Source organism: Beta vulgaris, chromosome 6 (genome assembly GCF_026745355.1).
Source record: "Beta vulgaris subsp. vulgaris cultivar EL10 chromosome 6, EL10.2, whole genome shotgun sequence".
NCBI classification, from domain to species: Eukaryota; Viridiplantae; Streptophyta; class Magnoliopsida; order Caryophyllales; family Amaranthaceae; genus Beta; species Beta vulgaris.
This window is the reverse complement of record NC_079207.1, coordinates 15,787,456-15,800,804: the sequence shown is the minus strand read 5'-3', so window position 1 is coordinate 15,800,804 and position 13,349 is coordinate 15,787,456. Positions and strand designations below refer to the sequence as shown.

The 13,349-nt window shown below is 36.1% G+C and overlaps 2 protein-coding genes across 2 annotated transcripts; one reads left to right on the top strand and one right to left on the bottom strand.

The window, feature by feature from the left end:
• Positions 1–7,048: 7,048 nt before the first annotated feature.
• Positions 7,049–10,285, top strand: LOC104895976 (pentatricopeptide repeat-containing protein At5g66631). The gene has a single exon (XM_010682633.4). The coding sequence runs from the start codon at positions 8,050–8,052 to the stop codon at positions 9,985–9,987; it is 1,938 nt and encodes a 645-aa protein (XP_010680935.2). The 5' UTR covers positions 7,049–8,049; the 3' UTR covers positions 9,988–10,285.
• Positions 10,286–10,757: 472 nt separating this feature from the next.
• On the bottom strand, positions 10,758–11,837 carry LOC104895975 (lysM domain receptor-like kinase 4). The gene has a single exon (XM_010682632.2). It carries the CDS (start codon positions 11,835–11,837, stop codon positions 10,758–10,760), a length of 1,080 nt encoding a protein of 359 aa, XP_010680934.1.
• Positions 11,838–13,349: the final 1,512 nt, after the last annotated feature.

Here is a 13,349-nt window from a genome sequence, read left to right as displayed (position 1 = left end):
TGGGTGTATACAGAAAAATATGATGAGAAAGGAAACCTTCAGAGACTTAAGGCACGATTGGTTATCTTTGGCCATCATCAGGTGGAAGGGATTGATTATAATGAAACGTTTGCCCCAGTAGCAAAAATGACTACTGTTCGTACTTTCCTGACCGTTGCAACAGTTAAGAAATGGGACATTCATCAGATGGATGTACATAATGCCTTCTTACATGGAGATTTGGAGGAAGAAGTGTACATGAAAATTGCACCTGGTTTTCAGGGAAATAAGTCTAATCTAGTGTGCAAGATGAAGAAATCATTGTATGTCTTGAAGCAGGCACCTAGATGTTGGTTTGCACAATTGGCCACTGCTTTGAAAACATATGGGTTTAAGCAGTCCTATTCTGATTATTCCTTGTTTATGTTTACTACGAATAATATTCAGTTGAATGTTCTCATCTATGTGGATGACATGATTATTGCAGGAAATGATCAAAAAGCTTTACTGAATTTCAAAGCTTACCTTGGGAAATGTTTTAAAATGAAGGATTTGGGAGCTTTGAAATATTTCCTTGGTCTTGAGATTGCCAGGGGGCCACAAGGAATTTTTATGAGTAAAAGGAAGTATGCATTGGATATCATTGCGGAGGCAGGGTTACTTGGGGCGAAACCTGCCGAGTTTCCTAAAGAGCAGCACCATCAGCTGGCTGTGGCAGAGGGTCCTGTGTTTGATGATCCGGAGAAATATCGTAGATTGATGGGCAGATTGATATATCTTGCTGTTACGAGAGCTGATCTGGCATATTCTGTTCACATTTTATCACAGTATATGCAGGTGCCTAAGGTGGTTCATTGGGAGGCCGCGTTACGCGTATTTCGATATTTGAAGAAAAATCCAGGACAGGGCATATTATTTCGGTCTGACAGTGATCTCCGCCTGGAGGGATGGTGTGATTCGGATTGGGCTAGTTGTCCTCTTACTAGGAGATCTGTGAGTGGGTGGTTTGTATTGTTGGGATATTCTCCTATTTCCTGGAAGACTAAGAAGCAGCCTACAGTTTCTCGATCATCTGCAGAGGCAGAATATCGTTCGATGGCTGCTATGGTGTGTGAATTAAAGTGGTTGAAGCAGTTATTAGGTGATCTCAGAATTCAACATCCTGCAGGAATGCGATTATATTGTGATAGCCAATCTGCCTTATATATTGTCCAGAATCCGGTGTTTGATGAACGTACAAAACACATTGAGGCAGATTGTCATTTCGTTCGTGATGCTATGACTGAAGGTCTTGTGAGTCCGTCCTGTGTTCCTACTAAGTTTCAGCTTGCCGATATTTTTACCAAAGCACTTGGTAGGACTCAGTTTGAATTTTATTGTCCAATTTGGGCATTCGTGATTTGCATGCTCTCACTTGAGGGAGGGTGTTAGGAATTATCTTTATATGTTTAAGATAGACTTGAGGGATAGCATGTTATCCCTACTAGGACTCTAGCTGCAGGATGTATATATATATACTTGATTGATGAATGAGATGAACACACAGAACATTAACCTAAATTTAACAGATATATATATATATATATATATATAATATATATATATATATATATATATATATATATATATATATATATATATATAGGGGTAGGATCCGCTGAAAACAACTCTTAGTCTGAAAACTGAAAACAAGGGCAACTTTTACCACTTTTAAGGTAACTTTATATACTTTAAGGGTAACTTTTGCCTGTTTCATTATATTAAGGATAACTTTATATATTTTCAGGGTAACTTTATATATTCTAAGGGTAACTTTTAGTACGTTTAGGATAACTTTATTATGTCATAATTAATTTTCATCTTTCTAGGGTAACTTTGAGTATTATAAGGGTAACTTTGATTATTATAAGGATAACTTTTAAGTTTTCAACAAATCTACACCAAAATCCACCAAAAATTCACAAGTCAAAAATCAAATCACCGACAACTTTTAATTTTCCCCCACCTTCTTCTTCAACTTTCATCTTCTTCAGCCTTCGCTTTCTTTCTCAACTCTCATAATCAAAAATCTGGTGAAAGAATAATATCAATTGAGTTGAAAATAATGAATTCAAAAGCTAAAAATTTGAAACACAAGCGAATTCTCAAACTACTAGACCAGAATTGAATATCAATTGAGCTGAAAATAGCGAATTCAAGAAATTCAACCTTAAAATGCGAAAACACAAACAATTTGTCAAACAACTAAAGCAAATTTGAGCAAAAATAAGCTAAAGTAGCAAATCGCAAGTTTAAAGAATGAGTAATATGAAGGAAGAAAAGAAAAAACTAATCGAAATCTTGACTGAATTTAATCCAAAACCTAAACAATGAAGAATTATATAGCAAAGTTTCATAGATAAAGAAAGAACCTTTCAGTGGAAGAAAGATTGAGAGAAATGTCATCAGAGCAAGCGAACTGAAGAGCAGAAACAGTACTTTCCTTGCTTCCATTTTTGCGAGCTATGTATGTTTTCACTCTCCTCCTTTCTGCAGAATGGAAGGGGTTTTTTATGAGGTGCAGGAGAGAGAAAAGGAGGTCGGCTTGGTTAACGGTTTACGACGGTCGACGGGAAGGTAAAGATACTGAGGAGAAAGGGCGTATGGCGTTAAATCATGGTCGTCCAAATATTATTTTATAAATCCCACGGCTTAGATTAACTGTTTTCAGTTTTCAGCTTAATCGTTGTTTTCACAAGATCCCATTCCTATATACATACATATATATATATATATATATATATATATATATATATATATATATATATTATATATATATATATATATATATATATATATATAGGGTTGGGTTCTAATGAGAAGCCTCTTATGGTGAGAACCGTGAGAACCGCTTAAAATGATCAATAAAAAGTGGCATTAACATAAAATGGGCGAACGTTTGGCCTAGACGTTCGCTCCATAGGGCGAACGTTTGGCCTGGACGTTCGCTCGTCTAGGCCAGACGTTTACCCTATGGAGCGAACGTCCAGGCCAAACGTTCGCTCCATAGGGCGAACGTCCAGGCCAGACGTTCGCCCCATAGGAGAGAGAAAGAGGAATGAGAAAAATGGAAAGAAATTAGTGTTAGGAGTCGTGGTGATCTAACGGTTGTGAGTTAGTTCATCTCATTAATAATCTAATGGTTGATTAGGTGGTTCTCACCATAAGATAGTTCTCACCATAAGGGTGGTTCTCATATGAACCCAATTATATATATATATAGGAATGGGATCTTGTGAAAACCACTAGTTAATCTGAAAACTGAAAACAAGCAATCTCAACCGTTAGATTATCCATAATATAATCTGACGGACGATATTCACGGATCAGTTTTGAGCCAAAAAATCAAGATGCTTTCTCTCTCTTCCTCTTTCTTCTCCTCTCTCTCTCTCTCTCCTTCGTTTATTCTGATACTCAAACTTTCTCCCTCCTCTTCTCCTCTCTCTCTCCTTCGTTTGCTTTCTCTCTTTCCTCTCCTCACCGGTAATTTTCTCTAACCTCATCTCAACTTCCATAGTAGACCTCTCTCTCTTACTCTCGAATCCGCCATTTTCGCTCTCCAAGCTAATGGCTTCGACCTCAGTCAACAATGGCGTCGGCCGCCATGGATTTACCTTTCTTCGACTCACGTTTGCAGAGCTTCACAATGTTTATCTCTCCTCAAATCCTTACCTTCAGACTCTTGCGCCAAGCCATGTCGTCTTCGTCACTTCTTCTGGTCGTCGATTCATCGCCGTTGATGGAGTTCGCGTCTCTTCTCGTGACCTCTACTTGAGGTCAATGTCGCCGTTCATGGCCTCGACGAAATTCTCATTTTCTCAAATGAAGAAATATCTCTGTTTTGATTATTGATTGATGAGGTTGGATAATATTAAATTTCTCTGTTTTCTGGTTTGAGAGTTATGTGATTTGATGAGTAATTGTTAATTTTATGATAATTTTGAGCTCATTTTGTTCATCATTTTCAGATCTTCAACTGAATTTTTGAATCGAGTAGTTTTCGATCGAAATTGCGAAGAGATCTTCATTTTTCGTGATCTGTGAATTGTTTGTTTGTTGTTTATAAAGTGAGATTGCTGTCAGTTGTAATTAATAAACATGGAAATCGACACATTTTTTGGTGTTGTGAATTTCTGTGTAGTTTACAACAGGATGCAATAACAAATACTAACAATGAGCTAAACTAAACAAATTACAAAGTAGTGATAATGATTCGTCATCTTGTCAATCTTCCCCGTGCACTATCAACACAGTCTGTACAATTCTTGGAGCATACTTCGATGGAATCTCATCTTTTCCAAAGTGTTGATATTTGGTGGATTTTGGTGTAGATTTGTTGAAAACTTAAAAGTTACCCTATGTCAAGTTTTTTATTAGTTTCCAAAGTATTGTTATTAGTTGCTGTTTTAAAACTATTTGTTACCCCTTCTCACTAACATATATTTGGCGAAATTCATACAAAGTATTGTTATTAGTTGCCAAAGTATTGTGATTAGTTGGTGTTTTAAAGCTATTTGTTACCCCCTCTCACTAACATATATTTCAAGGTAAAAAGTTACCTTAAAAGTGGTAATAGTTATTCTTATAATAAATAAAGTTACCCTTGAAATATATAGAACTATCCTTAATATAATAAAGTTACCCCAAAACTGACAAAAGTTACCCTAAAAGTGTTAAAAGTTACCCTAAAGGGGTTAAAAGTTACTTTGTTTTCAGTTTTCAGCCTAAGAGTGGTTTTCAGCGGATCCTTCCCCTATATATATACTAGCCTTCATATGCACGCGATGCGTGCGTTAATTTCAAAATTTGTTATTCTATTAGATACTCCATTCTTATTTTATCTATGATTAAACTTAAATGTGAAAAATTCAACTGTTAGATGAATTTAGATATATTAATTCGCTAATGTAAAAAAATAAAAAGGTTGTGAGTGATTGTTAACATTAATTTTTGTGAATGAATATTGAACAGAAAGAACAAAAATAATGAGTTGGTTTAACTGAATTAAAGAGTATCAAAGGTAGTGAATGTTCAGACTTTTCATGTGCACTTATGTATGCCATCTTTTTTTATAAGGTATAAATATTTTGTCCATTTAATTTTTGATTGAAGTATTTGATGCATATACCATTTTAAACTTGTTTTAAATGGCAAGTTGGAATGAGAATTTTTAAATGATTTGCTTTTGTAATTTTTTTTATTCCATTAATTATATCATTAAGGGTATTTTAGTCACTTCAAAAGAGGACACCACACCTCCTCCCTTGGCTTATATAATAGAGATATATATATATATATATATATATATATATATATATATATATATATATATATATATATATATATATATATATATATATATATATATATATATATATATACTAAAGACTCTTTTGGTATTACTACAATTTTTATCTTGCTCATTCCTAATATTGTTTGATTAAAAATAAAGAAATTTAGAGCTTTACACTTTCCTTTCACGATTTCACCTATCACCTTCCTTTCTCTATAATCCAACTATCCAAGACCCTAACTTGATCCTTCCATTTCCTGTATTTCAACCAACAAGGCACATAATGACATGAAACCAAAATAACAAAAACTAGAGAAGTTTTCATGAGAACTGATGATTTCACTAATATTGTTTTTTTAGGGAAATTATTACAGTTTTATGACTTCAAGATCCACAATTGCATATGCATACAACCTACTAACAAATTTTACAAGACTTTTTACACTGTGAACAATGATAATTCTTTTCGACCCGAACCCTTCACCCACCACAAAAAAGTTGGTAACTCTAGCATCCTTTTAACAAACCTTATTTGCATTATTTATGAATGGAGGTGCTAATTCTTAAATTTCCTAATTAGGTAATATTCTACCAAAAAAAATTGGATGGATCGGGTTCGCAATAACCGGATGTACATAAAATTTCATATGATATCATATAATCGGATTTCATTTGATACAGTCAATTTTAGTTTTGATATAGTTAGTTTATGTATGATATAATCACCTTTTATATAGTCAATTTTTGTATGATATAGTTTTCATATGATATAATCGACTCCTTTTTGTAATGAGAACGTATTGTGTCGGACTCGTCCGACCATAATCTTTGGTCGGACGACTTTCAGGTGGTTCCAATTTTTTTCAGTTAGTCTTAATTTTTTTTCAGGTAGTCTTAATTTTTTTTCAGGTAGTCTTCATTTTTTTTCAGGTAGTCTTCATTTTGTTTTCAGTTAGTCTTCTTTTTTTTCAGTTGGTTTTTGTACTTCAGTTAGACTTACTTTGGGTTTCAGTTGGTCTTTATTCTTTTTCAGGTAGTCTTTATTCTTTTTCAGGTAGTCTTCGTTTTTTTTTCAGATAGTCCAACTGAAAAAAAACAAAGTCCAACTGAAACAAAACAAAGTCCAACTGAAAGAAACACAAAGTCCAACTGAAAGAAACACAAAGTCCAACTGAAAGAAAACAAAGTCCAACTGAAAGAAAACAAAGTCCAACTGAAAGAAAACAAACTCCAACTGAAACAAAACAAAGTCCAACTGAAAAAACAAAACACTAACCTCTGCTTTCTCTCACTTTCTCCTTCTTCTTCATTCCTCTTAGCTGATTTTTTTCTTCTTTGTTAGATCAATAAAGAATGGAGACTGAGATTAAGAATTTCATAGGTATTACTCGCAAGGTGCTTCAGAGATACAAAGTGTAGTTATACTATCATTTTTTGTGTACAGAAATGTACTCAAAGTTACAATGTTGAACTATCAATCATATCTGCCATATTCCTTCAAGTGCCTCAAGTTATTCATCCTCCACAACCACCACCACATGATCCTCCATAGGATCCCCCACTACAGCTTCCTCCGCCGTCATCTCCACCATCAGTACTAACACCACTTTCTGCACTGTATGCATCATTATTAAATATGTCATACATTGCAAAAGACCTAGCATCTACTGATTTCTCAATTTCTTTTGGTATAGGTGCTTCTAATTCCTTCTCCCATTCTCTTCCGTAAACTTCATATAGGATGCAATAGGCTGATATAGTTCCTGGTAGCAAGAACCACTCCTCCTTTATCTACAGAGAAGAAGAAGAAAGAGGAGAGAGAATGTGACCTAAAAAGTGAAGCAGAGAGAAGATGTATTGGGCTCAGCCCGTCTGACAGTAAACAATACGTCAGACGGTCTGACCCAATACTTTCACTTTTGTAATATACTACTTCTGGTCTTTATTGGTTTACCCATATTCCTTTTTGAGATGTCCCTTATTAATTTATCTATTTCTATTCTTGACATGAGACCACTCACTTTCCATTACACTGCACACATACATTCAACTTTAACATAAAATAATAGTTTCTCTTTCTTTCTATATCCCACAACATTATTTCTCCTAAAACTTTATGCAAAAGAAACTGATAAACTAATATGAATCGGAGGAAGCAATCAATTTTTGTATAATAAAATCAGTTTGTAGGTGTACAATAAATTATTGTGAATCCGGTTCATCTCTAAATCCTGCAAACCCCAAACAAAAATAACAGCTCGTACTTGAAAGTTGTAACGATTTTTCGCGCCACATCTGGGAAAACCGAATGTTCCTTCATCCTCTCGACTGCTTCTAATCATCTTCTTCTCCTACACCTCCATTAATGCTATACTACAGTTTTGGGTTTACCCAGAAAAACTCTATTAGTATGACTAAATACATTTTATTTTCCTCAAACCTATGAAATATGTCCCCATTACAACTTCCAAATAAGATGACATTCTAAATCCTAAATTATCTTAGCTTAATCAACAGAATCTTCATTTTAATCGTCATCCATGAAGATTAATGTTGATATATTTTTGGTATGATCTCCTTTTACTTTTTATTTGATTTCAATATTCATGCACACCAACTGTTCGATAATTGTTCTATGAGAACTCAAAACAGTTACTTGAGAAATATTGTTGAGTTATTTTTATAAGCAAGATAATCCTATTCTGATCTGGGATTTTCATTTGGATATTGTTTATCCAATGTTTATAAGGACCTTATTCAAAGTGCAGAATTTGTTTTCTAACATAACCTATCAAGCCCGTGCCTATTCCGAGAGAGTTGTGTTGAATCAAGTCTCTAAGTACTTCTCTCAGGCAAAGCTCATAGACTCTATACGTCTAAGTCTTCGGTCCGGATCTCCTGATTCGCTTCTTCCTTTACTAAATAATCCACATTTGGATTCTTTTGTAGTCACGAATGCTCTTCGTTCTGCTCCTTCCCCTGAATCTGCTCTGTCCTTAGTTGAAGCCCTCAAAACGGTGCCTAATTTTTCACATACCCAACATACTCTCCATGCAATTGCCAAAATCCTAGCTAGGTCAGGTCGTACTCGTCAGCTGGAAAAGTTGGTTGATGCCATCAATAATGGGAATTTTCCAAAGGTGCAACCTGTTAGTTTTGTGGACCAAATGCGGATGTATGCTACCGCTAGAGATATTGACTTGGTGCTTCATGTTTGGGATGAACTTCGTGCCCAAGGCAAACGCCCATGTATTGAATCTTATAACATAGTCATGGGCCTTTATGTCATAACTGGCAAGGACATCGAAGCCATCCAGATATTTCGTAGCATGATGCAAGAAGGGGTGTTCCCCAACTCACGGACATACACTTTAGTTATTCAGCACCTTGTTAACTCTGGGAAATTAGACAAGGCAAAAGAGATTTTTTATATCTTGCCAAGGATGAGGGTTAAGCGTACTCTAAGGCAATATTCCCTTCTTGTAGAGGCATTCTTGAATATTCAACAATATGAGGCTGTGAAGACCCTTCTCGGAGACATGAAAATGGAAGGGATTCTGCCTCCAAGATCTATGCTATTGTCATTGCAACGTATGACTGAGACAGGAGTTTTAGATGAGAGTGATGATTTTGTTAAAGAGATGGTACCAGATAGTAGAATTAAGAACATAGAGTTTTGTGCAGATTTCATTGATGATGACAATAAGGATGATGGTGATGATTGCAGCGGAGAAGCTGTTGTTCATAGTGTTCAGTTGAAGCCATGGTTGGACCCAAGTGCTTTGGCAAGTGCATTGCGGCACTGGAGAGAGGATGATATTTTTGCTTTGGAAGAAGCTAAACTTGTGTGGACAAGCCGCTTGGTTTGCAAGATGGTTAGGCACTTTAAATCACCTCAATCAGCGTGGCAGTTTTTCTGCTGGGTTGCTAATCAACCTGGTTTTGTGCATGATATTCACACTTATTCAGGCATAATCACAAAAGTAGCGAGCCATGGGAGAGTTGATCTCGTTGATGATATATTGTTCAAAATGAAGCATGAAGGAATTAAGTTGGCAAATAGCACAGTCAGACAAATTATTGATTTTTATGGCCTTTACAAGGAAGGATCTACTGCTTTAAGAATTTTCCATGATGTTAAAGTGCTATGTGATCACATCTCCAAGTACGATATGGTGCTTTTATATTCCTCTCTGTTACGAACATTGCTCAAGTGCGGATTGGATGGTGATAGCATAGATACTGTGAATGAGATGTTATCTATGGGAATTCACCCTGATGCTCAGACATTTTCTGGTTTGATGCATCATTTTGCAGTTCGAGGTGATTTCAGAATGGTACAGAAGCTACTTGAAATGGTAAGACAGTGTGGTGTAGAGCCAGATGCTTACATGTATAAGACACTTGTTCGTGCTTACTGTAAGTGTGGAAGGGCTACTCTTGCACTAAGATTATATGAAGACATGAGGAACTCAGGTTTTGTGCCTGATGTAGAGACAAAGTCGTTGCTAGTCAAAGGGCTTTGGAAGGAAGGAAGACTAAGAGAAGCTTCCTTTATTGAAGAGACTTGTAAGGAGCGAGAGGACATCCTTCCACTACCTTCTTCTGGTCAGATGTTCAATGTCAGCTCAGCAGATGTTATAAATATACACAAGCTATATAGTGGGAGTTTTTAAGACTCTATTGGTTAGTGGTGCTATGCAATACTTATACGTACTTTTTTCAGCTGATTTACATAGTGTTATGCTTTTATGTGCAGCTTCTCCTTGAATTTGCTGGTAATGATGCTGATTCCTTATTCTTTTCCCCTTTTAGTTTGAATCTTATGTCTTGCCGTTGCTTCAGTTTCTGATTTATGTTTGTCCTCCAGCTTGTTTCGGATTTCTCCTTTTTTATGATTCAAGGTGATTTAGATTTAAGCAACTGATCTTCAACTATAGTAATATTATGTTATATATTTGGCAACTTTTTAAATCTTGTACCAAAGAGAGAAATAGAATGTCAGTCTAGTACTTCATTGACAGCTATAATCGACAAAATCGTGCTGGTGAAGTATCAGAATTCAGAGATATGAAGCTCAGAACAAAAGCCTTCTGTATACAGATGGAGCGGACACAATTTATGAGTGTATCAGTTATAAATTACATATAAGCTACTTGCTAAACTTATTCGTGAAAACTTTCCCGGTCTAGACCCTTTCTTATCATTGTACAGAAACGGATATAATGTCTGCATAACATCAGTCTCGTGGATTACCACAATAAGATTATATGACCTATTAGCTAGGAGTGTAAATATAGGTCAACAAAAGGCTGATATTACAAATTTAACAAGTAAAAAGATGCCTACTAGAGGAGGAGGGGGAGGGGGTGTATGATGCAAGTTTCGAGTACCCTTTCTCAGAGAATGGTATCGTTCAAGCTTCTCAAAACTGTCTTGTTTGAATTCACAGTGATGTTTCCCAGGTCATTGACATGTTCAGAACTTTTGATAGAGACCTTACGATTTCGTCCATATCCGGCCTGCTTGATGGATCTCTATTTAGGCAATATTCTATTAGTCTAGCTATGGACATAGCAGATTCAGAAGGATAATTCTCCTTAAGGGAAGGATCCATCAAACACCTTAGCTGATCCTTTCCCTTCATTTCATCAAAAACACCCACGAAAACCTCTGATAAATTCCCGTTTAGCCGTTCATATAGATTAGCAATCTTTTTGCCTGTGAGTACCTCTAGCAATAGCATCCCAAAAGCATATACATCTAGTTTTGGCGAGAGCTGACCTTTCTCTCGATACTCTGGTGAAAGGTAGATTTCCTCAGATGTAGTTTGACCTCTTTGCCTTTCTGCAAATCTTGCTGGCCTGAAATTACTGATCTTTGCTCTGAATTCACTGTCAAGGAGAATACTACTGCTCTTCAGATCCTTGTACACATAAGGAGGGATATTATAGCTGTGGATATAATTAAGCCCTCTGGCAACATCTAACACAATTTGCATCCTTTGTGTCCAACTTAAGAACTTTTGATTAGTGTTACTGCTGAAAATCCAATCACTCAGAGGCCCATTTGATGCAAACTCGTAGATGAGAAACCAGTGCCCTTCATTAAAGCAAACACCTAAAACACGAATAAGATTGAAATGGTTGATCTTGTCTAGGGAACTTATCTCCTTGGATACATCCCCATTCATCTTCTTGATGGCGATCAAATCACCATTCATTTTACCCCGGAAAACAGTGCCCTTGACCTGTGAACCAGGGCTGAAATCATCTGTTGCATACTGCAACTCGAGGAAATTATACACTTTCATAGATTGAGCTATGTTGGCTAAGCTTTCTAGAGACTCGCGGTGTTCAACCTCCGTTTTCTTCCATATAGGATTCTCGTATGCCTCGAATGTCTCGGTGGGTAGAATATCTGCTTGTGCCTTCGTTTGTCGCGAACACATGCAGTAAACTGAAGTTATAATGGCCAAGATTATGACTATCCCCGCAACAGCTCCAATGACGGCATAAGCCGACATCTTTTTTGAGGGTAAAATGATAATGGTGGTTGTTTGGCAGGTATATGAACTCTGAATCTGGTGGTGGATTTTCTTCCCTCCTATTTCAATAACTAAAATAAGATAGTGGGATGAAAAATTGATAGAATAGGGCCCTAAATTTTAGAGAATGATCATGTTTGTTTGTTCAGGTGAATAGGTGATGGATCATTTCCAGAAGGCAAAAGAAAGTTAGCATTTGATAGAATTTTCATTAAGAAGTACATCGTGCAAACTATCTTTGGTTGACCATGTTTTGTGATTTTATTTCAAACGAATCAAGGAAATCCAACCTGTAAAAAAGTTGGTCAAGCTTCATGGTGAGCATTAAACATTTCATGTCGTAGTTCATGGACACATTCACTTCATTAAAGTGTAATGAAGTAATGACAAGCTCTCCACTAACTTGAAACTATATGTGAATAATATTATGAATCTATTAGGTCAATATCTTGCATTCTTGCTAGTCTCCACTCTCCCTTAATCGTCGCCTAATAATTCATGAAGCCTTGCACCTGTGTCCTTGATGCCTTTTCTAGATAAGTTTATATTATGCTTATTCCTTTGTCTTATAATACATTATTAATTTTGCTTTAGGCACAAAGTTCTAGGATTATTATTAAATGGGTTTTTATTAAAAAAGATGTCATGAATTCATTGCGGGAAGAGAGAAAAAAATAGATATAGTGGAAATCACATGAGAATACTCCTTACATGACAAATGAGAATGAATCTCAACCACACGATTGGATTAAAGTTACAACACTTGTTCATTAGAGTTATTGCTGGATAATTTAGAGTATTTGGTTGATTAAATTCATGTATCGTATAACTTGAATGACTTGGTTATGGTGTCGTTGTTCAAGTTACGATAAGAATACACGCAAGTTGTTTATAGCATAGAAAACAATGAAGTAATTGTAAAGGAATGCTCGCAACAAACTAGAGAAACATGAGGCTGGGCAGAGGCTTGGCCGCGACTCGCAACCACTGTCGCGACTCGCGACAGGCACGCTCGCGACTCGCGACAGTGCCACTGTTTTCGCGTGGGCTTGTGTGCAAGGAGCGGTTTTTTGACGGTTTCATTACTTTGCGTGTATAAGTGTGGTTTTACCACAATGAAGAGAGTTCTTATGTTATTTTCTCTAAAAAGCACTCTCTCTCAATTTTCATTACATTGTCATCAAACAAAATCATACAAAACTTATTCTATTTTGACAAGATTCATACGAGCGTGACTCTTGTTGTTCTTCTTTGTATCTCGAAATTGAATTCCGTGCAACCCGTGCTTCGTATAGGGTCGGAATATCACTTTTGGGAAAGTGTCAACACGCCTAGAAGATTCATCATTCTATAGTAATCATCTTCTTCACCCTTTCAGTTCTAACAATCCAAAAGTGATATTTCTTGAAGATGGCTACGGTACGTGAAATGACTTCGAATTTTCAGAAACTTGAAAGTTTGAGGGTGTGGGATTCCGTAGATGGCAAAAGA